At 37.6% G+C, this 14,534-nt stretch overlaps 1 protein-coding gene across 1 annotated transcript in view; it reads left to right on the top strand.

Annotated features, from left to right (window-relative positions):
• The window catches only part of lhcgr (luteinizing hormone/choriogonadotropin receptor), a 31,744-nt gene extending 18,164 nt beyond the window's left edge, over positions 1 to 13,580 (top strand). The window contains 11 exon segments of the mRNA XM_058796648.1: positions 3,376 to 3,450; positions 3,623 to 3,697; positions 4,019 to 4,093; positions 4,383 to 4,460; positions 5,937 to 6,005; positions 6,289 to 6,363; positions 8,431 to 8,616; positions 8,868 to 8,936; positions 11,725 to 12,119; positions 12,122 to 12,161; positions 12,163 to 13,580. Of these exon segments, the coding sequence (XP_058652631.1) occupies positions 3,376 to 3,450; positions 3,623 to 3,697; positions 4,019 to 4,093; positions 4,383 to 4,460; positions 5,937 to 6,005; positions 6,289 to 6,363; positions 8,431 to 8,616; positions 8,868 to 8,936; positions 11,725 to 12,119; positions 12,122 to 12,161; positions 12,163 to 12,934 (1,909 nt within the window). The 3' untranslated portion in view covers positions 12,935 to 13,580.
• Positions 13,581 to 14,534: the final 954 nt, after the last annotated feature.

Here is a 14,534-nt window from a genome sequence, read left to right on the forward strand (position 1 = left end):
ATTACGTTCTGCTCTCTAAGCGTATGGACTTCCTTGGGCATCTCCCATTTCCTCTCATCCTATGCGGGATTGGATTGCACCATCTTCTTTTTGGCCATCTGTTTATTTAATAAAATTATTGATTGCATTACAAAACCTCTTTCTATTAAATCTATTTGGAATAGGGAATTATCTGACCTTAATTTATCTGTCGACTGGGAGAGAGTGTGGTCTAACCTCAGAATCAGAATCAGTAAGAGCGTTTATTGGCAAGCATGCTTGCGCATAAAAGGAATTTGTTTTAGTGTCATAAGCTTCCAGTTTACAGAGACAACAACGACACACAGACAATAAAAATAAGATGAGAATAAAAAATACACACATAAATAAAAAAAAATTGAAAAAGAAAGATAATTCGAAACATAAATGATTGTATGTACAGTTGTGCTATAGAGGATAGAATGGGATAGAATAGAAGGAGATGCAGGGATGTACTAGGATGGAGGTGGTAGCAAATAAATATAAGGTTATTGCATAATGGGGGGGGGTGACTTTTGAAAAGTTCAAAAAGGGGATGACTTGGGTGGGCAGGGGGGCACCGATAATCCGTTCAGCAGTCCGAACTGTTCTCTGTAGTCTTCTGATCCCTGATTTTGTAGCTGAGCCCAACCAGACAGTTATTGAAGTGCACAGGACAGACTCAATGACGGCTGAGTAGAACTGTTTCAGCAGCTCCTGTGGCAGGTTAAACTTCCTCAGCTGGCGAAGGAAGTACAACCTTTGTTGGGCTTTTTTTTTTACAATGGAGTTGATGTGAGTGTCCCAATTCAGGTCCTGAGAGATGATGGATCCCAGGAATTTAAATGTCTCCACTGCAGCCACAGTGCTGTCTATGATGGTGAGTGGGGGGAGTGCAGGGGGGTTTCATCCCCACAGTTTTGAGCGTGTTGAGCTCCAGGTTATTTAGACTGCTCTTTAACCTCCTCTCTGTTGGCAGACTCGTCACCATCCTGGAAGAGGCCGATGATTGTGGTATCGTCTGCAAACTCCAGGAGCTTGACAGAGTGGTCTTTAGATGTGCAGTTGTTGATGTACAGGGAGAAGAGCATTGGGGAGAGAACACATCCCTGAGGGGCACCAGTGTTGGTGGAGCGGCTGTTTGACATGAATTTCCCCAGTCTCACTAGCTGCTGCCTATCTCAGAAAGCTGGTGACTGACTGACAGATAGACCTAGGGACAGAGAGCTGGGCTAGTTTGGTCTGGAAGAGTGTAGGAGTGTAGTGATGGTGTTGAAGACTGCATCATCCACGGACCTGTTTGGTTGGTAAGTAAACTGCAGGGGGTCCAGTAAGGGTCCAGTGATGTCCTTCAGATAAACCAGAACCAGTTTTTCAAAAGACTTCATGATGACAGACATTAGAGCCACAGGTCTGTAGTCATTAAGTCAGGTTATCTTGGGTTTCTTTGGAACAGGGATGATGGTGGAGCGTTTGAAGCAGGCAGGGACTTCACACAACTCCAGAGATCTGTTGAAGATCTGTGTGAAGATGGTGGCCAGCTGGTCAGCACAGGTTTTCAGACAGGCTGGTGTCACACCGTCTGGGCCTGGCGCCTTCCTTCTCTTGTTCTTCCTTAAGACCTGGCGCACATCTTCTTCACTGATCTGAAGTACAGGAGTGGGGGAGAGGGGGGTTGCTGGAGGTGTTTTTAACGGTTGTGTAGAGAGATGGTCAGGACAGGTGTGGGGGGTTTCAAATCTACAGTAAAACTCATTCAGGTCCTCAGCAAGTTGTTGATTCACCTCGGTGCTGGGGGATGGTGTCCTGTGTGATGGCTTTCAGGCCTTTCCACACTGAAGCGGAGTCATTGGAAGTTAATTGATCTTCCAGGGTTTTAGCGAAGCTCCTTTTAGTCACTCTAATCTCCTTATTCATTGTGTTCCTGGCCTGATTGTACAAGACTCTGTTCCCATTCCTGTAAGCATCTTCTTTGGCCTGACGGAGGTGTCTGAGTTTTGCTGTAAACCATGGCTTATCATTGTTGAATGTTACATAAGTCCTGGTGGGAATGCATATATCCTCACAGTAACTGATATATGAAGTTACAGTCTCTGTGAGCTCGTACAGATTGGTGGCAGCAGCTTCAAAAACACTCCAATCAGTAAGGTCGAGACTTAACGACCAGTTTAACATCTAAAAACTTGGCTCATCGTCTTATTCACTTCAAAGTCATTCATAGAGCATACATGACTCCTTACAAAAGATTCAAAATGAAACTACAACCAAATTTTAACTGCCATATATGTAATACTGCATCATCAGGTACTTTTCTTCATATGTATTGGGAGTGTCCTATTGTCATTAATCTATGGACACATGTAAACCTGGTTTTATCCTCCTTACTACAAATTGATTGCTTTGCTAACCCAAGTTTGTGTCTTCTTGATGATTCTGGTCTCTGTATAAGCTTAATACAAAAGAGAATGTTGTTTGCTGGTTTTACAGCTGCGACGAAGACAATAATACAGAACTGGTTTGCACCGCACATGTGTGGAAAAACTTATTGGATCCATAGCCTCCTGAAAATAGTGACTTGTGAATGTACAACTGTGCAAATTAATGGGGCCAAGCCTTCTACTATTGATGCTTGGCAGAGTTTTTCCTTTAACATACTTGACTATATAAAGGAATGACTTGTTTTGCTTTTTGTTTTTTTTCCCTCCCTCTCTCTACGTTTTGACCGGACTTTTAAAGTATTGATTATATGTCTGTTGTTTTGAATGGATGTTATGTTATGATGTTGTGTGTGAAAATAAATAAAAAGTTGATAACAAAAAAAAATCTTACAGACCTGACCCCTCTGAATTCAATGCTGATAAATACAATCCATGCATAGATCGCTTAAAAAAAGAGTTTGTTGCGAGTTTAGTTTATGGAATATTAAATTCATATAGGTTGATTTTATTGTACTCATAATAAATGATATAAATGGCATTAAATATGTTTAAACAGCATCACATTTATTTAATTTGTGCATTTACTTAATTTAACAATTTCATTCAGTTCAGTGATTTATAAAAACTGTGCAGAAATATTCTGATAATTCACAAACAGGCATTTAAAAAAAATTCTCAAAGTTTCTCCAGAATTTACAAAATGAGTGTCCTGATATTTCAGAAACCAATTCTATTTGCAACTGGTTTCATGCTTTAGCTGCTGTCAGTGCATAGATATTGTATATTTAAAATGAATCAAACATACAAAAATATACATGAATTCAACATGAATCTAGATTTAACTTGTACTTTCTATGTTCGTGTTCTGATCGTTCACAATTCATTTATTCAGTTTCAGTTTCAGCATCTGTTCTTGTTTTTGTTTTATTTTTTGATCCAGCGAAATCGCCCAGAGCATATCAGTGGAAACCATAGAGACGGAAGCATTCAACAACCTTCTGAATGTCTCAGAGATGTAAGGAACCACTCAAGGAACATTAATGAAAGTGATTCATGGATAATTTAATGACTGTATTTAATTACTTGTCGTAATTATAACAGACTGGAACAGAAAGTTCTCTGACAGAGTCTTTATACAGAATTGTGTCATCTGTTTGTGATTTTTCATGCAAGAATTTGTGTCACAGCTCAATCCAGAACACACGGAACCTCGTTCACATCCGCAAGCGGGCATTTAACCACCTTCCCAAGCTGAGATATCTGTGAGCATTTCATCTTCAAGCTCTGTCTACAGAAATTACATTCTTATTGATATTAACGATGATATTGATTTCATTTTAATATGAACCCAGATATTGAGACATTGCTAATCTCTCTTTATTAAGATCTCTGCTGTTAAAATTTCTACATCATCCATTTGCTTTGTAATAAAATCAATAATACTGAGAAAAAACTACTTAGATCTATCTATCTATCTATCCTATGATGACTTTAATTCTATTCTGAATGCAGTATCTCTAAGTTGCAAAATGTTTTTCTTTCACTGGTCAAAACCAAAATCCTATTGATTTTTATGTCTACAGGAGCATTTCCAACACAGGCATAAATGTATTCCCTGACCTGACCTCCATCTTCTCCCTTGAGTCCGATTTCATTCTGTGAGTTTTAACCTGTGGCTGTTATTTCACTGGTCTGTGTGAGAGATGTGGTGAGTGAGAACGAATGATAGAAAGTAATTGTGAAGCTGTAATGCAGGCATGCTATCGTCTCTTATCTTTCTCATGCTGGAGTAATAATGGAGTGTTATGAAAGATCTAGAGATAAACACACTCTGTGAGAGCTGTGAGTCAGAGAGCACTACTGAGAAGAGCACAGGTGTATTAGATTCAGAGACTTTTGGAAAAGGGCTTATTGTTTCGATTACTAAAGTGCTTTGTTCTTATTTAGGTATATTTGTGATAATCTTAACCTGCGGTCAGTCCCACCAAATGCTTTCATCGGAATGACGAGTGAATACACCACAATGTAAGTATCTCAGTTTACAATATCAATAATATACCAGTAACATTTTTTGCATAGTAATTAATACTTTTATTCAGCAAGGATGTATTAAATTAATCAAAAGTGTCAATAATGACTTTTATAATGTTACAAAAGATTTCTGTTTCAAATAAATGCGGTCTTCACAAATAATATGAAGCAGTACAACTGTTTTCAACATTAATCATTATCAGAAATGTTTCTTGAGCAGCAAATCAGCATATTAGAATGATTTCTGTGGGATCATGTGACACTGAAGACTGGAGTAATGATGCTGAATATTCAGCTTGCATTAAAGGAATAAATTAAAATTTAATATGTATTCAAATAGAAACCAGCCATTCTAAATTGCAAAAATATTTCATAAAATTTTCTGTTGCCATAGACACTGAAAAGGATGCGTTCCACTCAATATTGACATTATTAATTGACCGATATGGCTTTTTCAGTGGCGAATTAGTAACCTAATATAAATTCATGTTAAAGGGGTTTTCATTTTGTCTTTGTATGATTATTTTCTATACTCTCTCTGACCCTAAAAAATAAATGATCCATTTTGCTACTGTGCCTTAAAATCGACTACATAAAAAGCCCTTTTGAAATGAAATACAGTGCTGTGCTGCTGTTATTCATGAGTTGTGGATTTGCTTTTTGATCAAGTTCAGTTTGTAACTGCCTCTTAATAACAGCCTCTTTGCATCCCGTTGTGACAGACCCATAAAACAATCGCTTCGCAAACTATAAAAATCAGACAGAAAGAAACAGTCGGTTTATGCTCTTGTTTGAAATGAACTTGTTAGGTTTTGCATTTTTGGTTTCAATAATGCTCTTCTTGGATGGACTCCCCTTGATATGACCCCTATGATAAACAAGTTAAGCAAAACCAGGAGTATTAAATTGGTGTTTTAAAGTATATTGCACAAACCAAGAAAGAGCAAAATCTGTTTTATGGGTTTGCAATCCTGATGCAGTGAAATAATTGTCCGTTTCCTAAATGATAGTGCTGTTAATCAAATCTTTGCTTAGTCTACATAAAGTCATTCAGCCTTCAATCTCTGTATCTGTATGCAAACAAGATAGCAATGCTTTTAATCAGAAACACTTCCTAAAGCATATACACACACACACACACACACACATATATATATATATATATATATGCACACAAAGTTCTGGCATGAAACTCTAGGTGGCGCAGATGAGGTGATTCATGTATGCTATAGGGGGGTTATTTCATGTGTCATATGTGCAGCAGCAGTATTTCTTACATGCTCACAGCAGCATGTTGTGGATGTATTGGCAGTAGCAAGTCTCAGTAAGATTGTCATGTACATTACCATACAAATCACTCCAAGAGGTGTCATGACAGAAATATATATAATCTGTGTTGTGTTAGGCAACAGTTTTTAAACCAAAGAATTATATGCTTATTAACTTTCTTCTCTCTCTTTCTCTTTTCAGGAATCTCTTTAATAATGGATTTCAAGAAATAGAAAGCCACGCCTTCAATGGAACTAAAACAGACAAACTGTAAATATTTACAAATTATGAATACACCAATCTCCATTCAATTCTGCTTTAGTGATGTTATTCATCTACAGTTTTGTGCTGTTCACAGCAAAAACAAATTTTTGTTGTAAACAAAAGATTATTGTAAAAAATACTATTTCAGCCTTTCCACTTCAAAATTTCACATTTAATTCAATGTGTTTCTTTGTAATTATTTATGAGATTTACTAGCAATCTCTGAGTGAAAACAGATGAATCCAACACCATCAGTGTAAAATCACAAAATAATCGGTTTGTGTTTTAGGGTATTAAAGAACAACAAACATCTGCATGTGATTCATGAAGACGCTTTCAAAGGAGCTTTTGGCCCTACTGTGCTGTAAGTGATATGACGCTGGTGCCAAGACTACTTTCCTTTTCTCTTGCAAATTCACGGTCAAGAGCTCATTTCACCATTCCTCTTGAGCGCTTTGTGTCGGGTCTTATCAGATGTCAGTGTGAATGACTAGAGATTGTGCTCTAGACCAGAGTTTTACCACACCTGCTATTAACTTTCAAGAAAACCTGAAGACCTTGATTGGCTGGTTTAGGTGTGATTGATTGCTGTAGGAGCACAAAGAAGCGGGTCTGATCAGCTTCCATCGGGGGTCCTAAAATCACATTTATGCATTCAACGTATGTCATTCACTGATGATGGGAAGAGTACATGCTTACAGTTTTTTTTCCACTGCTTACACACAAAATCTTTACTTGTCACAATTTCTGAAACCTGACAATCAAAAACCAGATCCACACACCAAATCTGCAAAACCATACAGTTTTCAATTACATAAAACACTTTTTGCAAAACACAACACACAATTCTCTAAGACACAAAAATCCAACAGGAAGTATCTTTAATTCCTTTTTCAAACACAACCAATCAAAATGCTACACTAATACATCAGTGCCTTACATTAACTCCTCACATGTGCAACACTCATTGCTTTACTTAACACCAACCAATCATGGCTTTAGAATAGGCCTATAAATAGGCCAAAGGTCCTATGAAAGAAGAGCTTTAGGTTTTGAATAACTGTGTGTGTATATACAAAAATATAATATTATGCCAAAGGTGTTTGCAACATAAGACAAATGTTTGCAGTGTAAAAATTTTTCAAGCGGTTTCAACTAATTATTAAGCTTTCCTGTAGCTCAAATAGTAGAGCATGGCGCTAGCAACGCCAAGATCATGGGTTCGATTCCCAGGGAAAGCAAGAGCTGATAAAATGTAAAAACTGTAACTTGAATGCAATGTAAGTCGCTTTGGATAAAAGCGTCTGCTAAATGCGTAAATGTAAATGTATTAAGTAACTAGTTCAACAGAAATTTTAGGTTCAGTCAATTTCTGACTTCAAAGTGTTCCCTGATTTGTTATTTTTTAGTTGGCTCAACCTTTACTGAAATTTTATAGTGCACGTGCACGTGTTTTTATTAGTTGAGTCAACATTAGCATAGCTAATTGTTGACTGGATTTGAAAATAACCATTCATTCAATATTTTTCAAATACATTTGTGTAGACTTAATATAATATGTCCTCTCAACTAATGCCAAGCAATAAAATTAGCTCAACTTAAATATTTTTGCCATTCCAACATTTTGTCAATTTGATTTTTTACGGTGTGCTTTTGAGGTGTGTTTGTTATATTTTGAATGCAGTGCTTCATTTTGAAAGAGATGTGAGGCATTTTGCATTTTGTGTTTAATTCTTGGATTTGTGTGTAAAGTTTTGAAATAAAGAGGCAAAGTTTTGAAAATGGGTGTAAGCAGTTGAAACTTGCAATTCTGAGAAAAAAGTCAGAACTGCGAAATAAATTCTGAATTGCTAAATTCCATAAACTCAGCATGAACTCAGAATTATGAGATATAAACTTGTAATTCTGAGAAAAAAATCTGAATTGTTACTTTAACTCAGAATTGGGAGAAAAATGCCATAATTGTGAGATATGAAATAAGAACTGAGATATAAACTTAAAATTGAAAGAAGAAAAAAACAACAAAAGAATTGTGATATATAAACTCAGAATTTGAAGATATAAACCTGCAATTGTGAGAGAAAAAAAATTGATGTTAAAATTTAGAGATGTTAACTTGCAAGGTAAAAATTACAAAGACGGTTCACTCCTGTTACTTATGAATGGGACTTGGTCTTGTTTGAGCTGCCTGGAGGAGTTGCAAATATGGCGGCCGAGTGAACAGACTTTCCTTGAAAGGGATATTTGGATATTAACAATAAAAAAAAGTCAGAATTGCTAAATATAAACTCAGAATTCCAAGATGTAAACCTGCAATTCTGAGAGAAAAAGTCAGAATTGTGAGATATACACAATCACAATCACTTTTTTTTTTGGGACACGGCACTACTCTTGTTAATGCAGTATTTCACTCTCTGTTGTTCACCACCAGGGATGTGTCCTCGACAGCACTGGAGACGCTGCCCTCTCGTGGTCTGGAGTCGGTGCTGATGCTGGTGGCTCGCTCAGCGTTCGCTCTGAAGAGGCTTCCTCCACTGAAGGGACTGAAGAGCCTGAGAGAAGCGCAGCTCACGTATCCCAGCCACTGCTGCGTTCTGCTCAGCTGGGACTCCGACAGGTCAACATGCATATCAAACACAAATAAAATATACTTTCATCTTATTGATTGTCATTTTGAATAAGAGCATCACTAGCATGCCAGAAAAACCTAATGAGATTAAAAATAGAGCTCCAATAAGAGTGCCCGACATTTATTTTTGATATTATGATTCACTGTTCAAATCCAAAGCACAGGATCGTCAGCATAATTCAATGCCTTTGTGTCCTAGCTTTCATTATGTCTGTAATATTTTTCTCATTCTTATATAGGGAGGGATCTGTTATCACTGCATTAGGAAATGGATCATCATACTGTGGTGACAACAATTCGCCAGCTAAGTACGACTAAAGTTTTGTTTTCTGACTGAAAAAAGGAAATCTGCTAATTTGCAAAACAGGCCTAATATTACTTTAAAGGCCAAATATTTAATATTACTTTAATTTGATGCTGAGTTCCATCACGTACAGTTTTTTCACAAAATAAACATGAAACATGTTCAAATTAAATATATGTGACCCTGGACGACAAAACCAGTCTTAAAGGGATAGTTCACCCAAAAATGAAAATGTGATGTTTATCTGCTTACCCCCGGGGCATCCAAGATGTAGGTGACTTTGTTTCTTCAGTAGAACACAAACAAAGATTTTTAACTCAAACCGTTGCAGTCTGTCAGTAATATAATGCCAGTCAATGGGCACAGAATCTTTGGGAGAAAAAAAAACATGCACAGACAAATTCAAATTAAACCTTGCAGCTTGTGACGGTACATTGATGTCCGAAGACAGTATTTATATCATTTTTATGTAAACATACATATATTACTGAGTCTTTTTGTGGGATTTGTGTACCCACAGCAGTGTGTGTGAAAAGTGACTAGTGCGCATAGAGGAGAGTGTGCTACTACAGGTGGTTTGTACAGGCCCACTCACCTGTGTGTAGCACACTTCGATTGCACAAAAAAAAAAAAAAAAAATATATATATATATATATATAGACATACATACAAGGGATGGACAATGAAACTGAAACACTGGCCAATATAGCTATATTTGTGCAGCCTGGTGGCCAGTCTTCACTGATTGCACATTCCACCAGTAAGAGCAGAGTGTGAAGGTTAAATTAGCAGAGCAATAGCACAGCTGTACATAAAATATTGCAATGCACACAACAGACATATCAGAGTTCAAAAGAGGTGCATCAGTCTCGCTGGAGCATCTGTGACCAGGAAAGCAAGTCTTTGTGGTGTATTGAGATTCGAGAGCCACGGTATCCAGGGTAATGTCAGCATACCGCCATGAAGGATGAACCACATCCAACAGGAGTAACTGTCGACACAAGAGGAAGCTGTCTGAAAGGGATGTCCAGGTGCTAACCCGGATTGTATCCAAAAAACATAAAACTACAGCTGCCCAACTCACTGCAGAATTAAATGTGCACCTCAACTCTCCTGTTTCCACCAAAACGTCAGGTTTAATTTTGCCAGCAACAGAAATCTTGGGCTGTGGACAATGTGAAACATGTATTGTTCTCTGATGGGTCCACCTTCACTGTCTTTCCCACATCCGGGAGAGTTACGGTGTGGAGAAGCCCCAAAGAAGCTTACCACCCGGACTGTTGCATGCATGGGGGTGGATCAGTGATGGTTTGGGCATTCCTTAGGCCCAATACTGGTGCTAGATGGGCCAAGGACTACCGAACCATTCTGGAGGGCCATGTGCACCCAGTGGTTCAAGCATTGTACCCTGAAGGTGGTGCCGTGTATCAGGATGATAATGCACCAATACACACAGCAAGACTGGTGACAGAGTGGTTTGAACATGAAAGTGGAGTTGAACATCTTCCATGGCCTGCACAGTCACCAGATCTGAATATTATTGAGCCACTTTGGGGTGTTTTGGAGGAGCGAGTCAGGAAATGTTTTCCTCCACCAGCATCACATAGTGACCTGGCCACTGTTCTGCAAGAGGAATGGCTCAAAGGGCTTGTATCTGTCATTCCCCAGACGAATTAATGCTGTATTGGCTGCAAAAGGAGGCCCTACACCATACTAATAAATTATTGTGGTCTAAAACCAGGTGTTTCAGTTTCATTGTCCAACCCCATATACTGTATATATATATATATATATATATTTGTATGTATGTATATATATCAGCTTCACTTACGAAAAATAACAAAAGCAGTCAAATGTCAAAAGTTTCAATGTCAAAAAGAAAATCTATAATTTAACTTTAAATCTGCAAAGGAGTGGAAAAAGTGGCAATCATGATTAGACAAAATCATTCACACATGTGAAAATGGGCTGAGTATTGAACAAATAGTTGTGATCTGGCTCAGAGGAAGACAGGAATTATTGTTTTTGGCAGTTTTTCTGCTGATTATAATACAAGACTTATTCACCTTTTTCCTATTTTTATTACAGTCAGTAAATCTTTTTAAATGAAACCTGTTACAATGTGCTTCATATGTTTCAGAAAATTCTAAAAACAACTTTCTAAAAACTCCATTAAGTTTTTATACATTTTTAAGTTGTAATTTGAGTTATTTTAGTACTTAGCAAAGTTTTTAATATTTTATTTAAATCAGATTCTGATTATCTAGGATACGCAATCGATAAAGCTCTTTACTCTTGATGTATATCAATAATAAATAAATAATAGATTAATTAATTAAACTCTCGCAAGTTTCATAACTCTAAAAATGACATGAGAACCTTTCAGTGTTATTTTAGTATCATTAATATACAATTATAGTTTTATTAATATTTTTTTTAACTTTTTTTTTGTCATTTTATTAGTTTTTGTTTTAAATATGTCTAGAGTGTTAATTCATTTTTATTTCTGTTTTAGTTATTTTAGTAAACTAAATAAAAATGAGGAACGTTACTTTGGCAGTTAGCTGAAATTAAATATGTTGCCTTGGCAAATAGCTGAAATATAATAATTTGAAGTTAACTTTTTTTTTTTTTTTTTTTTAAGCACTGTAGCGGAAATGTTGTTATGGTTTTGGCTCTATTTAACAATGATAACCCCATCTATACAGTACAACTACTTAGGCATTAGGCATTGCATAGTATTTTTCACCATGCTGTGACATTGACCGTTTTCTCCCTGTGTTCATTTTCAGTCCATCTGATAATTCTCTAACGCTGGATGGTCCTCTTGCATCTGACATTGCTGGATCCACATCAGCCGAGGACACTTTTGGCAGCATGGACTTCTATTACCCCGAGCTGAACCTATGTCAGCCCCGACCGGCCCTCCAGTGCAGCCCCGAGGCCGACGCTTTCAACCCCTGCGAGGACATCGCCGGATTCGGCTTCTTGCGTGTGGCCATTTGGTTCATCAACATCCTGGCCATCGCCGGCAACCTGACGGTGCTGCTTGTGTTATTCACCAGCCGCTGCAAACTGACCGTCCCCAAATTCCTCATGTGCCACCTGGCCTTCGCCGACCTCTGCATCGGCGTGTATCTGCTCATGATCGCCAGCGTGGATCTCAGGACACGAGGGCATTACAGTCAGCACGCTATCGAGTGGCAAACCGGAGTGGGATGCGGGATCGCCGGGTTTCTGTCGGTGTTCGGCGGCGAACTATCCATCTATACGCTCTCTACCATTACCGTTGAGCGCTGGCACACGATCACACACGCTCTCCGTCTGGAACGCCGTCTGGGATTGAGGCACGCTTCTTCAATAATGGTTGTCGGATGGGTGCTTTGTCTAGGAATGGCTTTCCTCCCCTTAATGGGCGTCAGCAGCTACAACAAAGTCAGCATGTGTTTACCGATGGACATCGATACGCCTTTATCCCAGGCTTACGTTATACTCCTCCTGCTGTTCAATGTTGGAGCTTTCCTGGTGATTTGCGGCTGCTACGTGTGCATTTACACCGCTGTTCGCAACCCCGAGTTCCCCGGACGCGCCGCCGACACCAAGATCGCCAAACGCATGGCTGTGCTGATCTTCACTGACTTTCTGTGCATGGCGCCCATTTCGTTTTTCGCCATCTCTGCGGCCTTCAAAGTCCCGTTAATCACGGTGACCAACTCTAAGATCCTCCTTGTGCTTTTCTACCCCATCAACTCGTGTGCAAACCCTTTCCTCTACGCCATCTTCACCAGGGCCTTCAGAAAGGATGCATACATCCTTCTGAGCTCCATGGGCTGCTGCAAGAGCAAAGCCAACTTGTACCGAATGAAGACGTACTGCTCGGAGAACATCAACCGAAGCAAAAGCAGCTCCGGCACCAATGCAAACTCCAAAGCTCCTCGTGCTGTCGTGTGGATGTCCAGCTTTCCCCATCTGACACCTCGACTGAAGATGCAAAGAGTCTAGGGAAACAGACATCATTTAATTCCATTATTTTCTTGGCGTTCTGCCCTTGAACTTTGTTCAGTCTAATCTGGGAAGATGATATGCTTTTCAGAGGACAATGCAACCAATTTTCACTCTTATCTCTCAGTGCATTGAATTCAGAACACACATTTGAGAGAGAAAATAGTGCCCAGAAAGGCTATAGTTAGTGAGTAAAAAGCAGCAAGCCATATGACAATTTCTACATCAAGATCTAGATCTTCTAGGCCTTTCTAGATCTTTTTTTTTTTAATTATTATTACCTTGAATTTAATTGGCAAGCATCAGTCATTTTCAGAAGCTCTTCACGTTACAAGAGCATTTTAGCCTTTTGTTGTCTGAATTCAACCTGATTATTGTTTCACATAATTGCTGTAAAAAGTTTAATTTGTCAGTTTAAGGTCTTTTAATGTGGAAAACCTTATTTAAGTTATGTATCTAAGTTATAACTTAACTAGTTGCTATCGCTGATGTTTGAATTTAAGAACATATTCAGTCTGATTGTCTGAGCTGTTGTTCTATAACATGGAATAGCGCCACTCTGTGGACAAATACATTGTATTGAAAACATTACAAATGAAGGTCGTTTTTTAGTTACTATGTAGTAGGCTATTTGAAGTCTAATAAAATTCAAGCAAAATGTTTGTAGTCTTTTATTATTACTTGAATTCCTAAACTATACGACGTAATTTTGACACTGTCTAGTAGGCAAGTCAGTTATTTATTTATTTATTTATTCATTCATTCATTCATTTTCGCTTTTATGGCGCAGCATTTTGTCATGTATTGTTTTTTTTAGGCCTAAATAAAGTCTGAATGAAGGAAATGGAGGAAAAAGTTAAAATGTCAACAACACTGTCCAATAACACAAACAATAAAATAAAATGTACAATAAAATGTATTTTTCTACAGTTAGTCATTCAAAATACCTAACGGTAGAATATTAATTATAAAATTATTAATGAATAGTAAACAAAAAACTTCATATGTGACCCAGGAGCACAAAACCAGTCTTAAGTCACTGGGGTATATTTGTAACAATAGCCAAAAATACATTGTATGGGTCAAAATTATTGATTTTTCTTTTATGCCAAAAATCATTAGGATATTAAGTAAAGATCATGTTCCATGAAGATATTTTGTAAATTTTCTACTGTAAATATATCAAAACTTAATTTTTGATTACTAATATGCATTGCTAAGGACTTCATTTGAACAACTTTAAAGGCGATTTTCTCAATATTTTGATTTTTTTGCACCCTCAGATTCCAGATTGTCAAGTAGTTGTATCTCAGCCAAATATTGTCCGATCCTAACAAACCATACATCAATGGAAAGTTTATTTATTCAGCTTTCATACGAAAAATTGACCCTTATGACTGGTTTTGTGGTCCAGGGACATATATATCAGGTAATATAATTGCGATCATTTTTTTGTGAACTTTTTTATTGCAGGTATAAACAAGAATAACTATAATAATTAAATACAACATTGGATGACAGTATACATAAAAGAAATAATAGGCGTCCAGGAAGACAACAAAGGGTATGTTTAAAAAAAAAAAAAAAGTAAAACAAAAGA

This window comes from Onychostoma macrolepis, chromosome 13 (assembly GCF_012432095.1).
Source record: "Onychostoma macrolepis isolate SWU-2019 chromosome 13, ASM1243209v1, whole genome shotgun sequence".
Classification (NCBI taxonomy): domain Eukaryota; kingdom Metazoa; phylum Chordata; class Actinopteri; order Cypriniformes; family Cyprinidae; genus Onychostoma; species Onychostoma macrolepis.